Below are 24,620 nucleotides of genomic sequence, written 5' to 3' on the forward strand. Positions count from 1 at the left end.
AAACCAATAGACCATAGATTACCAAAATTGAGTACAACAAAGCATAATTAACACTATAACTTGACTGTAATTGGTGGGGGAGGGGTGGTGGCTATAGAAACAATAACAATTCTAAGTGATATGTGAAAATGCTGGTTACTAGCACATGCCAGTTGATAGAATGCTAGAAAAATCAGATTTTACAGTAGATTTTAGATAGGATTTTTATATGCTTGAGGCTGACTATTGGCTTATATCCCTTTTTTTTTCTTTCCTTTTAGAATATGGTTTCTAGTTTTAGGGTTTCTGAACTACAAGTGTTACTAGGCTTTGCCGGAAGGAATAAAAGTGGACGCAAGCATGACCTCCTGATGAGGGCGTTGCATTTATTGAAGAGCGGCTGCAGCCCTGCGGTTCAGATTAAAATCCGAGAATTGTATAGACGCCGATACCCACGGACTCTTGAAGGCCTTTCTGATTTATCCGCAATCAAATCATCGGTTTTCAGTTTGGATGGTAGCTCCTCACCTGTAGAACCTGACTTGGCTGTGGCTGGAATCCACTCGTTGCCTTCCACTTCAGTTACACCTCACTCGCCGTCCTCTCCTGTTGGTTCTGTGCTGCTTCAAGATACTAAACCCACGTTTGAGATGCAGCAGCCATCTCCCCCAATCCCTCCTGTTCATCCTGATGTGCAGTTAAAAAACTTACCCTTTTATGATGTCCTTGATGTTCTCATCAAGCCCACGAGTTTAGGTAAGTGTTAGAGAAATCTGTTCCTTCTGGACAAGAGAGTAAGTAAAGCCAGAGGCCTTCAGCTGTTAATTAATGATTGGCTGTTAGTATTATAAAACTGAGGCATTAAAATACCAAATGTTTAAATGTACAAATAAAAAGAAATATTGGCAACCATGACAGAAATCTAATATAAAACTCTTTATTCGTCAAACTTTCTTCTTATAGCTTAGAACTCAAATTGCTTCTGTGTGTATACAAAAGACACAAATCTTATTTATTGCTGTGGTTCCACCTTTTGATGCTTTTGATGTTTTTACAAAGAGACTTAGTTTCTGTTTAACATAGCTTTTTAAACTGTTTTCCTAAGGAATAAATCTTTTATACTTAATTTTTTCCTAACATGGCAGAGTTTGACACACGTTTTTTAGCTTTTTGTTTAATAATCGTTGACTGCTTAGAAAATGTAGTAAATTTTATATTATTAAACGTTGATACACGTGACTTTAACAAATTTATACCTAGGTTCATGACTTCTGTGCTGTAAACGCATATTTTCTTACTGGCTAATGAAATTATTTACAGAGGTATTTGAATTTATTGATAAAATAAATTGTTTGGGAAATAGCATTTCATAGTTAGTCCGGGAGGTCATTTTCCTTTCCATCCTAGGAAGAACCCTTTTTGTCTCAAGTCATTTGAAAACTCTCTTAAATATATCAATGTGCTTTTTTAGTTTTGTATAGGACTATACTTGTACATCTTGGTTGAACTAGAAGGAAATTTTGAGGGGCAGGGCTGGTTAATGGGGTCAGTATGGCCTGATGGTGGCAGGCCAAGGTGGTTGTGCTTTTCCCAGGCCCTTTCTCCTTGCTTTGTATTTGTTTAACAAAACTGAGCCAGGGAGGTAGAGTAATGCATTTTATTCCTTCATTACATTCATTCTGAAATAAGGATTCTGTGTTTGTTCGCATTTGTGCAAAGTCCTTTGAGTAGAATTATTGCATCAAAGAGTAAGGACTCTTGATAACATATCACTAAATTAGTTTCCAGACTAGCTGTGCCAGTTTAAATTCCACAAAGTGAGAGAATGTCTCTCGTTGCACTTTTTACTTCTTGCCTTTATTGATCTTTGCAATTTCGGTAGATGGAAACTTGTATCTTGTTTAGATTTTTCATTTTTAAAATTAATAACAGGAACAAACATTTAAAATGTTTATTACCCAGCTGTGTTTCTTTTATGATTTTACTTTCATTTTTAACTTTTTTTTTTAACCAGGTTCATTTATCTGCTTAAAATGTTTCCATAATTTATTTTTTTGTTCCTCCTTTTTTCATGGTTTTTGGTTCGTACCAATGTACATACAGTGTCATGGCTCATTCACATGTTTCTTAGGAGTTATTGCAAATTTATTTCTTCGTGTTTACAGAAAGAGTCAGACGAGTAATGTGCTTAGGTGACCCTACCTCATGGACCTCCTCAGGAATATGGCTAAGGCAGGACTGAGCATAAGAGGCCATGTGGGGTTCTGGTTACAGGGGAAGGTGTTTCAGAACCGGATCGAAAGCCTGGAAGGAAGATGACTGGAGATGGAGAGAAGATGCAGCAGCATGTCTTCTCTGCTCCTAGTGTCAGCGGTGTGCCAAGCAGTGAGCTCTTAAGAGGCTTTGTGCCTTGCTTTCCATACTTTCCTTTGTTCAGAAACAGAAATAGGAATTTTCTTACTTTTCTGTATTCTTCATAGAGTTTCTCTTTCATTAACCTCAATTAAAGGAAGGTAATAGGCTTTTTATAAATTTACTAAAATAAAATTTTTGTATCTCATGTGGCTTAGATAAAATAATGCCAGAGGCATATTTTGTTGAAGAGTGGGTAAGAAGAAAACCTGCCTTTTGCTCATAGCTTACATTAGAATGTAAGAAATCCATAAAACCTCAGAGCTTATAAAATAACTTTTTGTTTCTGAGCTAAAAAATTGTTGACTCATGTATTTTTCAGTTCTGCCTATCATTGTTTTTATAAACTTTATAAACAGATTTTGTTTATAACAAGGCTTAAACATTTCCTTATCCTGCCTTCCCCAAAAAGAAAAAAAAAAGAATTTTCTTAATGTATATAGTCTTATTATTTCAGATTGATAAAACAGTGATCTAAAAAAGGCTGTTTTAGACTTTGAAGTAGAAAGTTAAAACATCGGCGTAATACCATATAGTCTGCCAAATAAAAGTGGAAAAATTTAATCATTTCCAGTAACGACCTTCATATGAAAATATTTAGTGTCATGATGTCTAAAGCAATGCAGTGACATTTAGAAATTGCCTTAAGTTTTAATGATTTGGTTATATAATGTTGAAAATATTTGTAAAAATTTAAAATTTGGGGTAAATCCGTTTATTTGGAACACTGTTATGGAGAAACCTATTTACATTTGGGAACTGAGAATTAAATTAGCCTCAGGAATTGAAAGAGAGAACAAATCCGTATTTCAAAGCACATATGCTTTATATCCGTGGGCCAGTCAGAGTATTCTCGATTTAATATATAGTTGATTAGATGATTTCTAAGCCGTCAACATACTGTTGAGCAGGAATTAATTAACAACATGGGAAAGATTGAAAGAGCCCTGGTAGAAAAAAAACAAACAAAAAGTCAAAAAATGTCGTTCCAAAACCCCTTGGGAATATTGAAACCAATAGTCCTTTAGTATTGAGGGAATTGCTGTTACAGCAAGGTGCATGTATTGATGCCAAATAAAACCCCCAAACAACCACGACGAGTATATTCTATTTAAGAAGATACATTATTACATAGTTTTGCAGTTTGGTTTTATTAAAATTGTTTAAATAAAATTATTTTAGCATTTAAAATGACAAACTGTGGCATCTAGAAAGCATGAGTGTACACAGTAATACTAAGTGAGGTTCTCTATAGCTGAGGTTTTACTGTAACAGATGCATAATCCCCTAATCTGAAAACAGGCTAACAGAATCTCTTCTCTTCCCTTAAATAGCTATTCTAATTTGCTCTCACAGGCAGTATTTTTGTCTTTTTTTTAATTTTCTGTTTTCTTTCTTCTCTTCTTTTTTTAAGATAATTTCTTGTGGTGATGAAATCCTTTCTCTTTAAAAAGTTTGTCTATATTCAGTCTGTACAAAAGAATACATAAAAAACATTGTTATAAAGAATATCCATGAATGAACACCCGTGAAACCACTGCACGGTTTTTAAGAAAGGAACATTGCCAGTATCTTTGAAGCCATTTCCTTGCCTTTTCCTTTTTGAGTTAAATCACTATTCTGGATTTTGTGTTTCTCTCTTTTGCTTGTTTTACCATATGTGTATAAAAAATGTAATGTTTAATTGGCTTGCTTTTGAAATTTATATGATGGTATACTGTGTATATATTCTTCTGTGGCTAGCTCTTTTTGTTCACTGTTTACAAACATCTACATGTCGATATGTCTAGCTGTTTGGTATTTTGTGAAATACCTTCAAAGTATTATGAGTCTTTGATTCCTTAAAATTTCTTCATTGTGCTTTTCAGATTACAAAAGTAACTTATGCTAGTAATTGAAAATTCAAACATAGAAGTATAACAAAAAGGGAAAGTTCCCTCATAACCTCATTTATTACTCAGCTTGAGTCATATCAATAATTAACTGTTTCTCTGCGTATTATGTCATCTTTTTTCTCTTCCCCTTCATTAAACAAGGCTCTTCTAACCACAGAACCACTGTGCCACTTTTCTGGTGGAGGTAGTAGGCATTATTCTACTTGTACCACTGTGAAAAGTGCCCTCTGGAGTTCTGCGCCTTGACAATCTTTCTTAACTGTATTTCTTAGAAATATATTGTACATCTGTAGATTATAGTAGGTCTGTTATCGTGTAGATGTACCATAACTGAACCAGTATCCTGTTGATGTACATTTTCAGTTGTTTTCAGTTTTTATTATTTATTCAGAAGTATTTTAGTGTGTAACATATCTTGGGCACTATTCTTGCAGTCTTAGAAACATTGCTGCTGTGAGCATTTTTGCATATGTGTTTCTGAATACTTCCGTTGCATATTCATGAAATGTAAATGCCTAGATGTGACTATTTTGGGTCAAGGAGTATGATTATTTAATATTTTGATATTCAACTTTTGTAGAGAAATTTTGGTTGCTTCAGAAGCATCGTAGCAATTTATACTCCCAATAATGTATGAATGTATTATTTTCCCTACACCTCATCAGCATTGTGTTGTTGGTCTTTTCATCTTTGTAATCTGATAGGTGACAAATTAATGAGCGTCAGCATCTTTTCTTATTCTTAAATTTCTGAATATTAGGAAATACTCATTAAGCCTCTGGGTGTAGTTAAACAGGTTTAAAGTGATATGCACATTAGTGTAAAGCCATTAAATCACTTCACAATCTCACTTCTAAAGAATTTGGATAAATTCATTTCTTTTAACTCAGTTAACAAGTATATAATGAGGATTTAATTTGGATATGGTCATGTAGCCTAATTGTGGAGAAGTCAGAAGTATGGAGTGGGCTTTAGGAATTTTGCTGTTTAGTTAGAGAGAGAATATTAACATGAGAGAAAAGCTGCAAGCAGTTTATATGCTTATATGACGAAGCCCTATAACTTGTGAACCTAAAGCTCAAATATTGTATTGGCCTAATGAATGAAGAAGTTAATCAAGACTTTGGAGTAGGAGGACACTTGAGGGAGCTTTGAAGGATGAATATGCTTGCTTTGAATTGATGGAGTGTGTCGGAGAGTGGGCATCAGGAAGGGTGAGAACTGTGAGTAGTCACAGGAGTAGAAATAAAAATGACACAGTTGTGAGACCTGACAGTGAATAGAGCAGGACTTGGGGAGACACTGGAAATGTAGATTTGTTAAGAAAGAGTAGAGGCCATTGTTATGGAGGTTCTCATAGGTAAAGGAGTTTAGACATGGTTCATTCACAGATAAGTTCTGCTTAGCATTTTTCAGCAGAGGAATGGTGATGAAAAAGTGGTGCTGAGGATTACCAGCTCTGCACTTGTGTTCTGATGAGGGACTGGCAGAGAGGCAGGGTTGCTCCTTCATCTGTACAAAGTAATAATAGGTTTTGAGTAGGATGGTGGTAGTGAAAATAGGAGGCAGCCAATAAGAAAATTAAAAAACAAAACAAAACAGGACTTAATGACTAACTGGATATAGGGGATGAAGACGGAGAACTGAGATAAAGGAAATGAATGATTTCTGTGATTGAACAATTGGTAACAATTCTCCTTTTTTCATAATTCTGAATTAAAGCCACTGTTTTACAAGAAAAGTGAAACCTCAGTACTCTGCCCTCCCCAAATGATCTTTGCAGCTGTTGTATAGGGAGAAAAGTATTTTAGTATTAAACATCACTGATGATTATTAACATAGTGATTGTTTCTGTATAGATAAAATTCTTCCAGGTGATTCGAGTTTTCTATATTCTGTTTAAATCTCATATAATTAGAAAAATTTTGCTGTGTGTATAGGAGGATTATCATTTTAGAATGTTCTCATAAAGCAGTGTTTAATGATAACTGTAAATTGATTATTGGAATATAGATGCATATTCAGTCAAGTGTTCATTGAAAGCATTCATTGTTTTAATGAGTACTAGAACATCATTGAATCTGTTAAAGTTCTTTGAGAAGAAAATACACTTCAGTTTTTAATAATACACTTTTGAAGGATGACTTCATTAGATAATCTTTTTAAACTAGCTAATCATCTGTATGCCGATAATTATTTTGTGTCTTAATAAGTCTCCCAACCTAGAAGTTTAAAAATTTTATCTTATATGAATGCTCTGTGTAATTGAATATAAAGTATTGAAAACAAAACACAACAACAAAAGAAACAAAACAAACGAGACCTGAATCTTGGATAGAATTCTCCTGGGGGGTGTTTTTGACTTCCTCAGACTTTTCATTAGATGATACTGTAGTCAAGGATGAAATGTAATTTTGAAGGTTGTGTTTTATATATATATATATACACATATATATACACACGTATATATATATATATACACATATATATATATGTGTGTGTGTGTGTGTATATATATATATATATATATATATATATATATATCCTTTTTTTTTTTTTTTTTTTTTTTGCGGTACGCGGGCCTCTCACTGTTGTGGCCTCTCCCATTGTGGAGCACAGGCTCCGGACGCGCAGGCTCAGCGGCCATGGCTCACAGGCCCAGCCGCTCCGTGGCATGTGGGATCTTCCCGGACCGGGGCACGAACCCATGTCCCCTGCATCGCAGGCAGACTCTGAACCACTGTGCCGCCAGGGAAGCCCGAAGGTTGTGTTATATTTTGATTAAAATTGGTATGTTAGAATAAAGAATGACAAATGTTTAACATTGAACCTGCTTTAGAGTGACTTTACTTTCATGAGTCCAAGATGAATGTAGCTTAGTACTTTATATTGGTGTATTTTAACCATAAAAGTTTCAGAATTTGGCATACTCTTTATCAGAAGTGCCTGGTTATTGCAGGTTCTTCTGTTATTGGATTTGTTATTGGAATATTATCTTTCTTTTTTTTTTCTTCCCCAGTTCAAAGCAGTATTCAACGGTTTCAAGAGAAGTTTTTTATTTTTGCTCTGACACCTCAACAAGTTAGAGAGATATGCATATCCAGGTAAGAGGAGTTTGGAATATATTCTCCAGGATGTTGGTGTATTAGTCTGCTAGACCTGCCGTAACAGAGTACCACAGACTGGGTGGCTTAAACAACAGAAATTTGTCTTCTCACATTTCAGGAGGCTTGAAGTCCAAGACTAAGGTGTGGACAGATTTGGTTTCTTCTGAGCCCTCCCTCCTTGGCTTGCAGATGGCTGCCTTCTTGCTGTGTGTACTCACATGGCCTTTCCTCTGTGTGCCTGTGTATTCCTGGTGTCTCTTCTTCTTCTTATAAGGACACCAGTCCTAGTGGATTAAGGCCCCCACCCTTATGACCTCATTCAATCTTAATGACCTCTTTAAAGTCCCCAACTCCACAGACAGTCACACTGGGGGTTAGGGTTTCAGCATATGAATTTTGGGGGAACACAATTCAGTCCATAACAGTTGGGCCATTTCTCCTTAAGTAAGCATAGTATATTTTGACTAAGGTTAGCCAAATATTTAATAAATACTCTGTTAGAAAAAAATTTTAACTTTTGAATAAAACCCCTTTGAATTACTTTTGGCAGTAACTTTTTTTAAATGAAACTTTTATTCTAAATATAGCAACATAAAGAATTTGTGGTAACAGAACAAAGATAGAGTGACCATAAACTTCATCATCCAAACATAGGCATTTTTAGAGTGAAAATGGATATTATTAATAATTTTTTCTGGGATAAGAACATAAACTGGGACCATTCTGAGCTATATGCTCACCTAGACCAAAAAATTAGCAGAAATATGAAAACAATTATGAAAAATACTCTTAGCTTTTCCATTTCAAAAAATAGGGTAAACTTAAACACATTTATAAAGAGCAAATGAACTAAGAGATAGGAGGAAAGAAAAGGAAATCTGTAGTATATACTTTCCCAGTTAAAAATATAGTCATCCTTGGTGTTAATAATATATTATTTATAAGACTTTAGAAAGATTTAGCATAAGAAAACTGAGACTCCCGGAGGTCACATGATTTTCTGGGATTGTAGAGTTAAAAGTTGGAACAAAGAGTTGAGCAAATTAGAGGTTTTTTGCATCCTTTCAGCTCTTCATTAGAACACTCACCTTCTCTGAGATGTTAATAGGAGTTTTTAAAAAGTAAAGATTCAGCAGTTAAGTTTGGGAAATTCTAGATTCAACGTAGGTACATAAGTTCTTAAAGCCAGACTTTTCCGTCTTTAATATGTTAATGTGTATTGTCAGTCTCCCAGGGTGGTGGATCCAAATTTATGGGCCTCTCTCTCTTTTAAACATCCTGACTTCTTGAAGATGCACTGTTGTTACGTGGAAGAGTATGGGACACACACAGCTTTAGATTCTTTCGTCAATCACATCACTGCTCTCAACAAAGTCTCAGAATGATTTTATAACTTGACCTGGTAAAATTTGAGCTCCCAAAAAGTAGTGCTTAGATAGTCTGGCTCTCCCACAAAAGGGAAAAAGACAAAGTGTTGAAAAATAAGATTAAAAGAAAAAAAAAAAAGAGACAGTACTAAGGATTAGTCCAAAAGACCCAATATCCAAATAATAGAGGTTTTAGGAAAAGTAGAGAAAATTTAGAGGAGGAAATTATCAAAGAAGTAAAATGAATGTAGCTTGATGGAGTTCATGTCCACCAGGGGCAAGACATTGCAGGCAGTTTTTATAAATTGTAAGTACTTTCAATCTTGGGGATAGTAATAAACCAACTAAAAAATTAATAGGATAAATGAAAAATTATATTTTATATCCAAGCCATATCATTATTATTAAGTTTTGTTTGTTATTCATTGATGATTCCTTGCTTGAGAACATTTACTAAGTGTTTATTAGGTACAAAACACTGTATTGTATGACATGCCTCTTTTCTACAAGTTGCTTGCAGTCTCGCTAGTGAACTAGCTCATATACCTAAAATGATTGTTGGCATTGCAAGAGCCAGCATGAAAAGAGCCAATTCAGTAATGATAAATAAGAGCTGATTTATAGGAGAAGATTACTATTAACGTTGGTGGTCTGGGAAAGCTTCTTTAGGGTGTTGGGTGGGCCTTTGAAGGAAGGAGATTATTTACTCAGCATGGAATTGTGAATAGTATGTACCATTTGCCTTAAAAAGGTGTGTGTGTGTTATTTGCGTAAGTGCATAAAATATGTCTGGACAGATATGATAAGCTGCCTCTGGAGGAGGGAATCAGGTGGCCGGGGTCGGAATTGGGGGAGTCTCTTCACTTTATATCCTTTTTTGTATCTATTTGAACTATGTGAATGTATTAACTAGTCAAAAAAAATGAATGACTAAAATTTAAATAATTATTTTCAATTAAAAATTTTAATCATGTTCTGCAGATGGATGGTGGTGATGGTATAATGTGAATGTACTTAAAGCCATGGAACTATACACTTTAAGATGGTTAACATGATAAATTTTATCTTATGAATATTTGACCACAATAAAAATTAAAAAAAAATTAACCATAAAAGTAAGGCTATTTGTGATCCTACCAGCAAAGAAGACAAAACACACATACACATGTGCATGCAAACTCCAACCTTTTCAGAGTTGGGTAATCAAATAGTAAAAAATCTCCTTCCTAAGAAGCAGAAGTAACAGTTTGGTACCCATTACCTAGGTTTAATAATTATCAACATTTTGGAATCTGTATGTGACCACTCCTCAACTTTTTTCCTGAAATATTTTAAAGGAAATTGCAGACATCGTGTAATTTCACCCAGAAATACCTCAAGATACATCTCTAATTTTTAATGTAATCACTAAAAAATTAATAATTCTTTAATATAAAAGTGTCTACCCTATATTGAAATTTTCTCAGTTGTTTTTCAGTATTCAGACATGTATTATTTTGACTTTTATGTCTCCCAGGATTAAAAAAATAACTTTTTACTTTGAAGTAATCTTAGGTTTATAGAAAAGGTGTGAAAGTAGTAGATAATACTCTTCAGCCAGTTCCTTTAATATTACCATGTTGCATAATTATAAGTGCAGTTATCAAAACCAAGAAATTAACCTTGGTGTAATACTATTAACTAAACTACAGTCTTTATTCAGGTTTCATCAGTTTTTTTTGTTTTTTTTTTTTTTTTGCGGTACGCGGGCCTCTCACTGCCGTGGCCTCTCCCGTCGTGGAGCACAGGCTCCGGACGCGCAGGCTCAGCGGCCATGGCTCACGGGCCCAGCTGCTCCGCGGCACGTGGGATCTTCCCGGACCGGGGCATGAACCCGTGTCCCCTGCATTGGCAGACGGACTCTCAACCACTGCGCCACCAGGGAAGCCCTATATGTATATTTTATAGATTCTTTTCCATTATAGATTGTTACAAGATATTGAATATAGTTCCATGTGCTGTACTGTAAATCCTTATTATCTATTTTATATATATGGTGGTATCTTTTAATCCCATACTCTTAATTTATCCCTACCCCAGCCCTCTTTCCCTTTTGAAAACCGTAAGTCTGTTTTCTGTGCCTGTGAGTTTGTTTTCTGTTTTGTAAATAAGTTCATTTGTGTTATTTTTTTTAGATTCCACATATAAGTGGTATATAATATTTGTCTTTCTCTGTCTGACTTACTTCACTTAGTATGATAATCTCTTGGTCCACCCATGTTGCTGAAAATGACAATATTTTATTCTTTTTTATGGCTGAGTAATACTCCATTGTGTTTGTGTGTGTGTCTTTGTGTATCTGTATCTTCTTTATCCATTCATCTGTTGATGGACACTTAGGTTGCTTCCATGTCTTGACTATCGTAGTGCTGCTGTGAACGTTGGGGTGCATGTATCTTTTTGAATTAAGAGTGTTTGTCTCCTGGATATATGCCTGGGAGTGGGATTGCTGGATCATATGGTAACTCTAGTTTTTAAGGGAACCTCCACACTGTACTCCATAGTGGCTGCACCAATTTGCATTCCCACCAACAGTGTAGCAGGGTTCCTTTTCCTCCACACCTTCTCCAGCATTTGTTTGTTATTTGTAGACTTTTTGATGATAGCCCTTCTGACTCGTGAGGTGATACCTCATTGTAGTTTTGACTTACATTTCTCTGATGATTAACAATGTTGTTGGCCATCTGCATTTCCTTTTTGGAAAAATGTCTGTTCGGTTCTGTTCATTTTTTAATCGGGTTTTTTTTGATGTTGAGTTGTATGAGCTGTTTATAAATGTTGGATATTGATTCCTTATCAGTCATATCATCTGCAAATATTTTCTGCCATTCCGTACATTGTCTTTTTGTTTTGTGGATGGTTTACTTTGCTTTGTAAAAGCTTTTATATTTGATTAGGTCCCATTTGTTTATTTTTCCTTCCTTTTCCATGTTAAGGAAGTTTTCAGCTGTTACGTCTTCAGATATGTTCTCAGGCCCTTTCTCTTTCTCTTCTCCCTTTGGGGGCCCCTATAATGTGAATTATTAGTGATTTTTGATGTCCCAGAGGTCTCTTAAACTATCCTCATTTCTTTTCATTCTTTTTTCTGTTCAGTGGCAGTGATTTCTGCTACTGTCTTCCAGCCCACTGATCCATTCCTCTGTATCATTTAGTCTGTTGTTGATTCCTTCTAGTATATTTTTATTTCAGTTATTATATTCTTCATCTCTGGTTGTTCATTATATTTTCTAACTCTGTTAAAAACTTCTAACTTCTCACCCTGTGCATCCATTCTTCTCCCAAATTCTTCGATCATCTTGCGATCATTACTCTTTCTTGGGTAGATTGCCTGTCTCTGCTTCATGTAGTTTTTCTTCTGGAGTTTTATCTCGTTCCTTCATCTGGAAAATGTTCCTCTGCCATCTCATTTTGTCTAAGTTGCTCTTTGTATTTTTATGTATGTGGTAGGTTAGTTTTGTTTCTCGACTTTGGAGAAGTGGCCTCTGTAGGATCTACTAAACTTTTTTTTAATCATCTCATCTCCTGTCACTCTTTTTTAGCAGCCTATACTCTAGCTGGACTTTCATAGCTGTGCATCTTTGCATATTCTCTTCCTCCTTACTCTGTTTGGCAAACATGAGTCATGTTTTAAGGGCCAGTTCAAGTCTTCCCTCTTCTGTGATGCCTTTTACATTTCCCCAAATTCATCATTTGTCTCTCTCTGTACTACTCCCATGTACTTATTTTCTATTAAAGCATTTATTTGACTACTTGGTTTCACTAAGAAGTTTGTAAATTCAACATCTCTTACTCATTTTTATATTCTCAGAGCCTGTCACAGTGCCTGGCATATAGTAAATGCCTTTATATCTGATAAATGAGTTCAACATGTGAAAGTTCCTAGAGCAGTGACTGGCAGAAAATGAATGTCAGAAGATGCTTAGTCATTACTTGTCACATTTGTGAAGATCTGTAACACATTGCATTTCCCAGTTTATGTTAATTTCCCTTACTGGAATAAAGTATAAATCCTTAGTGAGCTATTCAAAACCCTTTATAACGTTCTCCCATTTATCTTTCTAGGTTCATCTTTTGTCTTTTCTCTTTTTGAAAATTATGTTCCCAACCTAACAAGTTTCTGCCATGTATCTCTGGTTGATACTCACCTTTCCTTCTGTTGAGAATCACCCTACTAGTGAAGACACTGTTACTGATGGAAGTGTGTCTCTCTACGTGGAAATAGAACCACTGCTGTACAAACCCTGTTTTCTAATTTGTTTGGACTGATTGTGGTAACTGCCTTGAACTTTCAAGACAAAATTGAATTTCCCTCTTTTCTGTAACACTTAGTTTTCATAATGTACTGTAACACTTACCACATATTCTTTTAGTTGTATATATTTGTTACTTACTAGCATATGAGACCTTTGAGAGCAAATATTATGTCTTATTTGTCTTTGATGCTCCAGCACCCAGACTTTGCAGTGTTTCTTGATTTTAATGAGCAGAATGATATGAGTTACTCTCAAGAGGTCAGTGTTGTCTAGGATATTTTGAATAGGCATTTGAGAAATGTGGAAGCTACTACTGGCAAGAGAAACAGTTAACAATAATAGCAGCCAGCTGCTCACACTTGTTGAGCACTTCTTATATCCAGGCACTTCACATGTAGTATTAACACGTTTGTCACAACAACTTCATGAAGTCGATGCAGTAATTTTCCATCTTTAACAGATGTAACTGAGGCACAGAAAGGTTAGGTAATTTGCCCAAGGTCATACAGTTTGGGACTATGGAACTCAGGCTGATCACTACTGTGCTTTACTGCCTTCCAGTGAACATAGAGAATTGGAAGCAGTAGAAGCATGTTGGAACAAGATGGAGGGCTATATGTACTCTCAAGACAGGACTAATCTCTAATGATCTTCTCTCTGACACAGTCCAGGATTTATGATAATGGCTGAGGAGAAGATTTCTTAAACTGTAAAGTGAATACATGTCACTTTGGGAATCTTACTAAAATTCAGATTCTAATTCTGTAGTTTTGGAGTGGAGCCTGAGATTCTGCATTTCTAACTAAGAAGCTCCCAAGCAGTTACAGTGCTGCTTCATTGTGGACTCCATTTTGAGTGGCAAGTGTTTAGGAGGTTCCATCCCAGAGATATTTCACATGGGACTCTGTTAGGTTCTCATCTAGAAATTTTAAGAGATTCTGTTTCCTTATTCGGGTACATAGTTATGAAGTTGCTGGGGTATAGAGGTTCTGAGGCTCGTACATAGTTATGAAGTTGCTGGGGTATAGAGGTTCTGAGGCTCTAGACACCAGTTCTCCATCCTAGTTCTTTATTAGAATCACCTGAGTAGTTGTATAAACTACTAATGCTCAGACTGTGCTTCAGAACCAATAAGAATGTCTGATGAGTGGGCCTGTGTATTAAAACAAAATTTGCAAGTGATTAGAATGCTCAGCCAAGGCTTCAGAGCCACTGTAAGTAAACAAATTAATTTATTAAACTCTTTCAGAACCATGCTCCTTTTCCTGTTAACCAAGTCTGTTGTCTGTTGAAATAAAAATTGTATTGCGAAAGTTCCCATGAATTGAAAATACTTTAAAATTGCCATAAAGACAAGACTAAATGTTAAGCAAATGAGGGCTGTCATAACTACAGTGTTTTAATTAAGTCTTGTGCTATTGGTAAGGTAGTGTTCATTTTTTAAGGACTAAGAGTAAAAATACCAATAATGCTTTTTTCTGTTGAGAATGTTTCTGTGAATTCTAGTTGTGTTTTCTTAACCCGATTTTTTTTCTCTTTCCAACAGGGATTTTTTGCCAGGTGGTAGGAGAGATTATACAGTCCAAGTTCAGTTGAGGTGAGTTTGAAATTTTCTTGTTACTTTAATTTTATACTTGTAACTATATGTATATAGTCCTGAATTTGTAAATACATAAGCATGTTTGAGTACACTATTTAAGAGTATTTTTTTCTTTAATGCAGACTTTGCCTGGCAGAGACGAGTTGCCCTCAAGAAGATAACTATCCCAATAGTCTCTGTATAAAAGTAAATGGGAAGCTGTTTCCTTTGCCTGTAAGTTGCTTTTTATTCACAGGCTTTTGTATGTAAGTTTATTATAAATACTAACAAGGCCTAGAAATAGTGATCACTTAGTACCAATGAACAGTCCCAGCATTAAATACTGTTTTCCACTAGAGAGATTCATGGCTCCTTGGGGAAGTGGCTGATTCCAGGTTTGGGGGAGATGGAAGAGATGAGCTTGAAGCATCTTGTGGCAGGAAGCGAGGAAGCTGTGAAAGACTCTTCAGATCATATCAAATGGCATAGTAGCAGGGCAGGACCTGCATATGTAGGGCAGCGTGTTGTAGTGATGTCTGAATGAGCTGGGCCTCAGCCATGGATGAGATGATGAAAGTTAGAGGCTGCTGAGAGCGACTGGACATGGAGATTAAGGATTCTGAGCTTGAGCCTTGATGGTGCACACTTGGGGGATGGATGCAGTGATATTTGATGGACAACCTATTGTTTAAGCAGTGATATAGTATATGGGCTTCAGCACCTGGGAGATACACACACACACACTCTCTCTCAGTGTGTATAGCCTGCTTCTGACCTGTTAGATAGCTCCAGACTCTTCAAATCCTGTTAGTCAAATCTTAATATAACAATTAATTGTTGAACAGGACTATTTATCTGTCTCCACTGAGGTTTGGACTAAGTTACTAATTTGGTACAGCTGTGTGGAAGTAAAGCCTTAATCACAATAGTAGTAGAGCATGGCCTGTTTTTCAAGCCCTACAGAGTGGATATGTATCTTAACTGAAGAAGTGCTGTGAGAACAGTGATTCCACCGTTATGTTAAGCTGCCATTTCAGTAAAGCAGATACCACGTGACTGTTGAGATAGAGATGGGGCAGCTGTTTAGCATCCCTGCTGGGCACAAGACTTGTCTCTGGAATAAGTATATGCGCAACAGCTGTGAGCAGGCTGTACCAGGGCCAAGTGGTTGTAGTTGAAGCCCAAAGTGAAGATGGTCAATGGCCAAGGCTGACCCTGCCAGTCAAAGATGTGACTTCTTGGTTGTCACGAGTCTCATTTCTCTCATGCGTAGCCTGTGGATTTAGAGACCTGAGAAATAACGTGTTTCATGCATTTTATAGGGCTTGAGCAATACTGCACGACTGCCTACTCTTTCTGAAAGATGTCTGTGTGGCTGAAATCATGAAAGAGAGTTTTCTGGGGATGAAAGGGGAAATTTCAGAGGCTGAGCAGTTATGGTGGGGAGGAATGCTTACATGGCCTTGTGCACGTTCAAACCCCAGTGAGACATTTTGTCTCTTGGGTTTCTGGCCATAAGCAACAACAGATCTCAGGAGCTGTCTTTTATCTGGATGGATCATATAACGATCTAAACCAAGGGAAGAAGCAGCCTTACTTGGAGCTGAAGGATGCCACTGGGTGGCCAGATGTGTAGCAAAGGAAACCTGGGGTTTTGGAATGATAGCACATTTTCCATTGCTTTTCATATCCAATTTTCTTTGTTGATGATGGGCTAAGATTTCTTTTGACCTTTGACTTTTATTGCTATTTAACTCTCTCATTCTCCTTAGAAATATCTAATTATGATGATCTTCTTGCTGTCTATAGACCCACCTTGAAGATCTATCCAGTATTATATGTGCCGGTGCTGGGGGGTCGTGTCTGAAATGTGTGAGGCTCTACCTAAACTCTGGCATTGCTTCAGAAAATGTGATAGTGACAGGTGTGTACACACACCATTTTCCAGGTGGACCAGTATTTTTGCTGTAATATTTCCATCTGTGAGATCTGCAGCACCACTCTGGAGAGCTCTGAATTTGTCATTCTTCCAGGACTTTTGAGAGAGAAGAAATTAGGCAGTTGAGCACTTCCTCTGGGACATTGTTACTCAGTCACTGCTGCTTTCTTACCAAAAGCACTAACTAACCGTTGAGTACTTATACTAGGCTGTTTGTGAACACATCAGCTACTACGTGAAACACCCTTTGTCTGATGAGTCTTGAACTCACCTCTGGAGCCAGAGTCCGGCAGTGGCTCCAGGAGCACTTGTGAGGGAGATGAAGAAAGGTGAGCATTAGGACAAAGGATTTCAAAACAGATTTCACAAACAGAAGGCAATGGGGTGATGATGGGGGCAAGGGTGAGCTTGCCTGACCCTAATAGGACCATCCCAAAGACCAGATGCCAGTCTTTCCCAGGTTTTTCGTCTTCAGCCCTGTGAACTCCTGTGGAACAGTTGACATAAATTTACATGCAACTGATGAAAAACTGCTCAGACCTCCCCTTGATCCACAATTGCTGTTGTTTGGGATAATGTAATATGGAGCCTTTACTAGCATGCAGCAGATTTATGAGAATCATGTGAGTGTACTGCTGCCTGAGAAGAAGTGAGCTCTTCACCACTGTGGAGATCTTCAGGGACTTTGTTCCAATTGTAAGAAGCATCAACAGGCCACAAAGAAATTCGACATGTGGTCCTTGCCCATGATCCTGGTTTATCATACAACAGAGCCTGGAGGAGTAAGTCATGGGATTTCCCATTAGAGCTCTGAATAAATTCAAATTTGTGTCTGGGAACAAGTGTCTACGTGTATGACCTTATTGTAGTATGTAGTCATTATGGATCCATGATGAACAAAGAGTAAACTGGATGGGAAATGGTGTTACCTTGATAATAGCAATGTGTCCCTGGATTCTTAAGGGTCAAATAGTGATGAAAGCAGTTTATGTGCTGTTTTACCCACATCAAGATGCTGAGTTTTATAAGACATCTTTATCCCTTGATTTTTCCAATCCCTTGATACAGAGATGACAGTAAGCAGTTCATAGCAGGACTTGTAGAACGATAAGTGCAGAGTGGACAGACACAAGTGAAACTTCCTCTGAGAATCTTCCCCACACCTCCACCTTTGACTCAAGCACTGCAAGCATACACACTGACAGCCAGATGAGAAAATTACATGCTTTTAAGGGTAGAGGAGAGAAAAATTCTTTGCTTGGAGAGTTATTTTGAGAGGCTGAATTATTTTTCCTTTTAAACAGATTTTGAGAAATTTATGTAAACCTGTGGAGCTGTAAGGTTGGGGTGTGGAGGTGGGTTGACATGGGGTAGTATTTCTTGGAAAGATTCCAAAGAATGGAGAGAATGTGTGCTTACAGTTCAGCTGAAAAAGATCTCCTAACTACTTCCTCTCGGTGCAGCAGGAGACTTATTAGTACTAGTGCCATTATCTCAATGTATTCTCTGAGTTTGTGGATTTCTTTTTGCTGATATATTATTCTCTTCCTGCATATATTAGTTACACCGACGGTCTGCCTCACAGTAAATCTGGCCTGAAGTAAAGTCAATATATTCTTCTTTTGAAACACACACACACACCAATTTGAAGAGATTCCCTTGGCCTAAGATGGGATAATATTGGCATCTAAAAAAATAATACTTAAGTGGACTCAAAATTATCAAATATATAAATGAGTTTATAATTATGCTAAAATAAACCTTTGGAGGTTACATCAACTCATTACTCTAAAAACTGGTTAAGGGAGAGAATCATTGATTTCAGAGTAACAAATGTTGCTGTGGTCAAGTTCTTTATGCAAAGATTTCAACTAATAAAAGCAAAAGGAAGAATGGATTTAAAAACTTTTTTTGTAATCCGTAATCATATAATGGATCTTGGTAACCATCATCAATGGATACTAAAACCATTAGGTCAAAGCTGGATGCGGAACTTTCTAGTGGAAGGATCAGGCCTACATCAGCTGAACTGATCAACCTTTACATCACTGAAAATGGGGCAAACGGATATTCTGTGCCTCATGATGTGGTACAATAGGAAGAACATAACATTCCTTATGTAGTTTTTGTGCCTGAAAATTTGAACCTGAGTTTGGTCAAGCCTGTACAACTAATTACCAGCTTAAAACATGGGAGTATCATACTTTCATACTGTGAGGAAGCAGTCTGTCTAATACAGAAGAAGAGGTCATTCTTCAGGTCAGAAGCCCTGGGGTCTTCAACGACAGCATTGGAAAAGGAGTAGACTTGGAGGCAGGGGGTGGCGGAGAATAAAAATTATTCTTTAATATAGAATAAAGGAGACTTCAGAAACAACTGAGCACACTGTGAGGGTCAAGTTTGGATTCCGATTCAAACTGTAAAAGGACATCATATATACCAAACTATGTGTGGGTAAAGTAATGTGTCTGGGATACCTTATATAATAATCTGAGATGGGGGTAAAGACTGCTTATAAGTAAATTATTGAATTGGATGATAGGTATATGGGAATTTGTTATACTTTTTTCCGTATGTTTCTATAGGTTTGAAAGTTTCAGTAATAAAAAGATAAAAGACATCTCTGAGGCGGTTGAGAAATTGGAATATAAAGTAGATATTAGATAATTTTTTAAAGTTATGGTTAAATTAAGATCGTGATACTGTTTTTTTTTTTTTAAGGTCTTTTAAAGATGCATATAAAAGTATGGGTCAAATGGCATGTCTAGAACTTGCATTTAAATACTCGGGCAAAAATAAATGTGTGTATGTGTGGGGTATGTATTTTGGGAGGCGGGTATGTATTTTGGGGTGGGCTCGGGTTGGGCCAGAGGCAAATGAAACAAGCTTGGCAACATGTTGGTTATTGAAGTGGTTTGGTGGGTACTTTACTGTTCTTTCTACTCTTGTGTATGTTTGAAAATTTTTATAATACAAAGTAAAATAGTAAATATGTTGGTAGTACTAAAGTAGTAATGGTAATTAGAAAATTAGGGGGAAAATGTTAAAGGAGCAACACTGTCATCTTTTGTCAGAATTACAAGTAGATGAGATGTTGTCAGAGCATGGAACAGAAAAGGTTCTTTAGGTATATCTTTTATTGAAGTGTTAGGTTGAGACTGATGAAAAAATCTTTCGGTGGCTCTTCAGCAGCCTTTATTTAGAAAGCTTTAGATTTACTCCAAAGGTCTCCTGTCAGATGAACTTAATTTTAGTTTTGCTTTAGATATGGAAAATTGTTAGAAATATGTGAAGGCTCAGCTTTTACGGTTGACCCTAGAACGACATGGGTTTGAACTGCTTGGGTCCGAATACTGCGTTATTTTCCGTAGTGAATACTACAGTGTTGCATGTGCCTCAGGTACAGAGGAACTGAATATTCAGAGGGCTGACTGTAAGTTATACTTGGATTTTCAACTGTGTGGTGGGTGAGTGCCCGAGCCCCCGAGTTGTTTAAGGGTCAACTGTATATCCTGTTCTCAATAATCGGGTAACTGGTGGTTGACTGGAGGTGATACTGTTGGTCAGAGGGAGAATATAATTATACAGATAACTCAGAATTACCAATGAAATTAAACTAGTCATGTGGGGTAGAGAATAGATTTAAAATGTTTTGGTGAATAATACTAGTACCATATTTGGTTTTGAATTTGCTAACACCTCATTCTTTTATTGATTGATTTATTTATTTTTTAACGTCTTTATTGGGGTATAATTGCTTTACAATGGTGTGTTAGTTTCTGCCCCATAACAAAGTGAATCAGTTATACATATACATATGTTCCCATATGTCTTCCCTCTTGCGTCTCCCTCCCTCCCACCCTCCCTATCCCACCCCTCCAGGCTGCCACAAAGCACCGAGCCAATATCCCTGTGCCATGCGGCTGCTGCCCACTAGCTATCTACTTTACTATGTTTGTTAGTGTGTATATGTCCATGACTCTCTCTCGCCCTGTCACAGCTCACCATTCCCCCTCCCCATATCCTCAAGTCCGTTCTCCAGTAGGTCTGTGTCTTTATTCCTGTCTTACCCCTAGGTTCTTCATGACATTTTTTTTTTCTTAAATTCCATATATATGTGTTAGCATACGGTATTTGTCTTTTTCTTTCTGACTTACTTCACTCTGTATGACAGACTCTAGGTCTATCCATCTCATTACAAATAGCTCAATTTCGTTTCTTTTTAAGGCTGAGTAATATTCCACTGTATATATGTGCCACATCTTCTTTATCCATTCATCCGATGATGGGCGCTTAGGTTGTTTCCATCTCCTGGCTATTGTAAATAGAGCTGCAATGAACATTTTGGTACATGACTTTTTTTTTTTTTTTTTTTTTTGCGGTACGTGGGCCTCTCACTGTTGTGGCCTCTCCCGTCGCAGAGCACAGGCTCCGGACGCGCAGGCTCAGCGGCCATGGCTCACGGGCCCAGCCGCTCCGCGGCATGTGGGATCCTCCCGGACCGGGGCACGAACCCGTGTCCCCTGCATCGGCAGGCGGACTCTCAACCACTGCGCCACCAGGGAAGCCCCCATGACTCTTTTTGAATTTTGGTTTTCTCAGGGTATATGCCCAGTAGTGGGATTGCTGGGTCATATGGTAATTCTATTTGTAGTTTTTTAAGGAACCTCCATACTGTTCTCCATAGTGGCTGAACCAATTCACATTCCCACCAGCAGTGCAAGAGTGTTCCCTTTTCTCCACACCCTCTCCAGCATTTATTGTTTCTAGATTTTTTGATGATGGCCATTCTGACTGGTGTGAGATGATATCTCATTGTAGTTTTGATTTGCATTTCTCTAATGATCAGTGATGTTGAGCATTCTTTCATGTGTTTGTTGGCATTCTGTATATCTTCTTTGGAGAAATGTCTATTTAGGTCTTCTGCCCATTTTTGGATTGGGTTGTTTGTTGTTTTGTTATTGAGCTGCATGAGCTGCTTGTAAATTTTGGAGATTAATCCTTTGTAGTTGCTTCATTTGCAAATATTTTCTCCCATTCTGAGGGTTGTCTTTTGGTCTTGTTTATGGTTTCCTTTGCTGTGCAAAAGCTTTGAACTTTCATTAGGTCCCATTTGTTTATTGTTGTTTTTATTTCCATTACTCTAGGAGGTGGATCAGAAAGGATCTTGCTGTGATTTATGTCATAGAGTGTTCTGCCTACGTTTTCCTCTAAGAGTTTGATAGTTTCTGGCCTTACATTTAGGTCTTTAATCCATTTTGAGCTTATTTTTGTGTATGGTGTTAGGGAGTGATCTAATCTCATACTTTTACATGTACCTGTCCAGTTTTCCCAGCACCATTTATTGAAGAGGCTGTCCTTTCTCCACTGTACGTTCCTGCCACCTTTATCAAAGATAAGGTGTCCATATGTGCGTGGGTTTATCTCTGGGCTTTCTATCCTGTTCCATTGATCTATCTTTCTGTTTTTGTGCCAGTACCATACTGTCTTCATTACTGTAGCTTTGTAGTATAGTCTGAAGTCAGGGAGCCTGATTCCTCCAGCTCCTTTTTTCGTTCTCAAGATTGCTTTGGCTATTCAGGGTCTTTTGTGTTTCCATACAAATTGCGAAATTTTTTATTCTAGTTCTGTGAAAAATGCCAGTGGTAGTTTGATAGGGATTGCATTGAATCTATAGATTGCTTTGGGTAGTAGAGTCATTTTCACAATGTTGATTTTTCCAATCCAAGAACATGGTATATCTCTCCATCGATTTGTATCATCTTTAATTTCTTTCATCAGTGTCTTATAATTGTCTGCATACAGGTCTTTTGTCTCCTTAGGTAGGTTTATTCCTAGATATTTTATTCTTTTTGTTGCAGTGGTAAATGGGAGTGTTTTCTTGATTGCGCTTTCAGATTTTTCATCATTAGTATATAGGAATGCCAGAGATTTCTGTGCATTAATTTTGTATCCTGCTACTTTACCAAATTCATTGATTAGCTCTGGTAGTTTTCTGGTAGCATCTTTAGGATTCTCTATGTATAGTATCATGTTATCTGCAAACAGTGACAGCTTTACTACTTCTTTTCCGATTTGGATTGCTTTTATTTCCTTTTCTTCTCTGATTGCTGTGGCTAAAACTTCCAAAACTATGTTGAATAAGAGTGGTGAGAGTGGGCAACCTTGTCTTGTTCCTGATCTTAGTGGAAATGCTTTCAGTTTTTCACCATTGAGGATGATGGGCTGTGGGCTTGTCATATATGGCCTTTATTATGTTGAGGAAAGTTCCCTCTATGCCTACTTTCTGCAAGGTTTTTATCATAAATGGGTGTTGAATTTTGTCGAAAGCTTTCTCTGCATCTATTGAGATGATCATATGGTTTTTCTCCTTCAGTTTGTTAATATGGTGTATCACATTGATAGCTTTGCGTATATTGAAGAATCCTTGCATTCCTGGAATAAACCCCACCTGATCATGGTGTATGATTCTTTTAATGTGCTGTTGGATTCTGTTTGCTAGTATTTTGTTGAGGATTTTTGCATCTATGTTCATCAGTGATATTGGCCTGTAGTTTTCTTTCTTTGTGACATCCTTGTCTGGTTTTGGTATCAAGGTGATGGTGGCCTCGTAGAAGGAATTTGGGAGTGCTCCTCCCTCTGCTATATTTTGGAAGAGTTTGAGAAGGATAGGTGTCAGCTCTAAATGTTTGATAGCATTCGCCTGTGAAGCCATCTGGTCCTGGGCTTTTGTTTGTTGGAAGATTTTTAATCACAGTTTCAATTTCAGTGCTTGTGATTGGTCTGTTCATATTTTCTATTTCTTCCTGATTCAGTCTTGGCAGGTTGTGCATTTCTAAGAATTTGTCCATTTCTTCCAGATTGTCCATTTTATTGGCATAGAGTTGCTTGTAGTAATCTCTCATGATCTTTTGTATTTCTGCAGTGTCAGTTGTTACTTCTCCTTTTTCATTTCTAATTCTATTGATTTGAGTCTTCTCCCTTTTTTTCTTGATGAGTCTGGCTAGTGGTTTATCTATTTTGTTTATCTTCTCAAAGAACCAGCTTTTAGTTTTATTGATCTTTGCTATCGTTCCCTTCATTTCTTTTTCATTTATTTCTGATCTGATTTTTATGATTTCTTTCCTTCTGCTAGCTTTGGGGTTTTTTTGTTCTTCTTTCTCTAATTGCTTGAGGTGCAAGGTTAGGTTGTTCATTCGAGATGTTTCCTGCTTCTTAAGGTGGGCTTGTATTGCTATAAACTTCCCCCTTAGAACTGCTTTTGCTGCATCCCTCCCATAGGTTTTGGGTCGTTGTGTCTCCATTGTCATTTGTTTCTAGGTATTTTTTTATTTCCTCTTTGATTTCTTCAGTGATCACTTCATTATTAAGTAGTGTATTGTTTAGCCTCCATGTGTTTGTATTTTTTACAGATCTTTCCTGTAATTGATATCTAGTCTCATGGCGTTGTGGTCAGAAAAGATACTTGATACAATTTCAGTTTTCTTAAATTTACCAAGGCTTGATTTGTGACCCAAGATATGATCTATCCTGGAGAATGTTCCATGGGCACTTGAGAAATATGTGTATTCTGTTGTTTTTGGATGGAGTAACACCTCATTCTTATATGCTCGTTTATTCTCTTCCCTTCTATTGGTCTCTTCTGTCAAATTAACTAACTGCATTGTTGCTGGGTTTCTCAAATTCCAATTTACAGAGTTTACTGTCTAACTAGTTCATGAGTTTTTATCATTTTGGCACACCCTGTGCCATTATTTTTATTTGGTTAACATACTAGTGGACATACCAGAAGACAGACTAGTCTTTCAGGCCCCAAACAGGCAAAACAAAGGTTTCATTCACAATTACCCAGATACTGGTGTTGATATTCCTTGTGTGTGTTGCTCATTGAACCAATTTCCTAGTCTTTATAAGAGGACTTTCTTATGAGTTTGCTTCTTTGTTTTATTTCACTTGAACAACTTTAGATGGGCATAATCCTCCTCTGCACACACACACACACACACACACACACACACACACACAATTTCCCTTTTCCATAGTGTAATGA

At 37.0% G+C, this 24,620-nt stretch overlaps 1 protein-coding gene across 4 annotated transcripts in view; it reads left to right on the top strand.

Annotated features, from left to right (window-relative positions):
• The first annotated feature begins 263 nt into the window (after positions 1–263).
• The window catches only part of PIAS2 (protein inhibitor of activated STAT 2), a 67,136-nt gene continuing 42,779 nt past the window's right edge, over positions 264–24,620 (top strand). For all 4 annotated transcript variants that reach the window (XM_065890154.1, XM_065890155.1, XM_065890156.1 and 1 more), the window contains exons 1-4: positions 264–735; positions 7,306–7,390; positions 14,599–14,649; positions 14,775–14,865. In XM_065890154.1, the coding sequence (XP_065746226.1) occupies positions 264–735; positions 7,306–7,390; positions 14,599–14,649; positions 14,775–14,865 (699 nt within the window). The remainder of the gene's footprint in view (positions 736–7,305; positions 7,391–14,598; positions 14,650–14,774; positions 14,866–24,620) is intronic.

This window comes from Phocoena phocoena, chromosome 13, assembly GCF_963924675.1.
Source record: "Phocoena phocoena chromosome 13, mPhoPho1.1, whole genome shotgun sequence".
In the NCBI taxonomy this organism is placed as follows: Eukaryota; Metazoa; Chordata; class Mammalia; order Artiodactyla; family Phocoenidae; genus Phocoena; species Phocoena phocoena.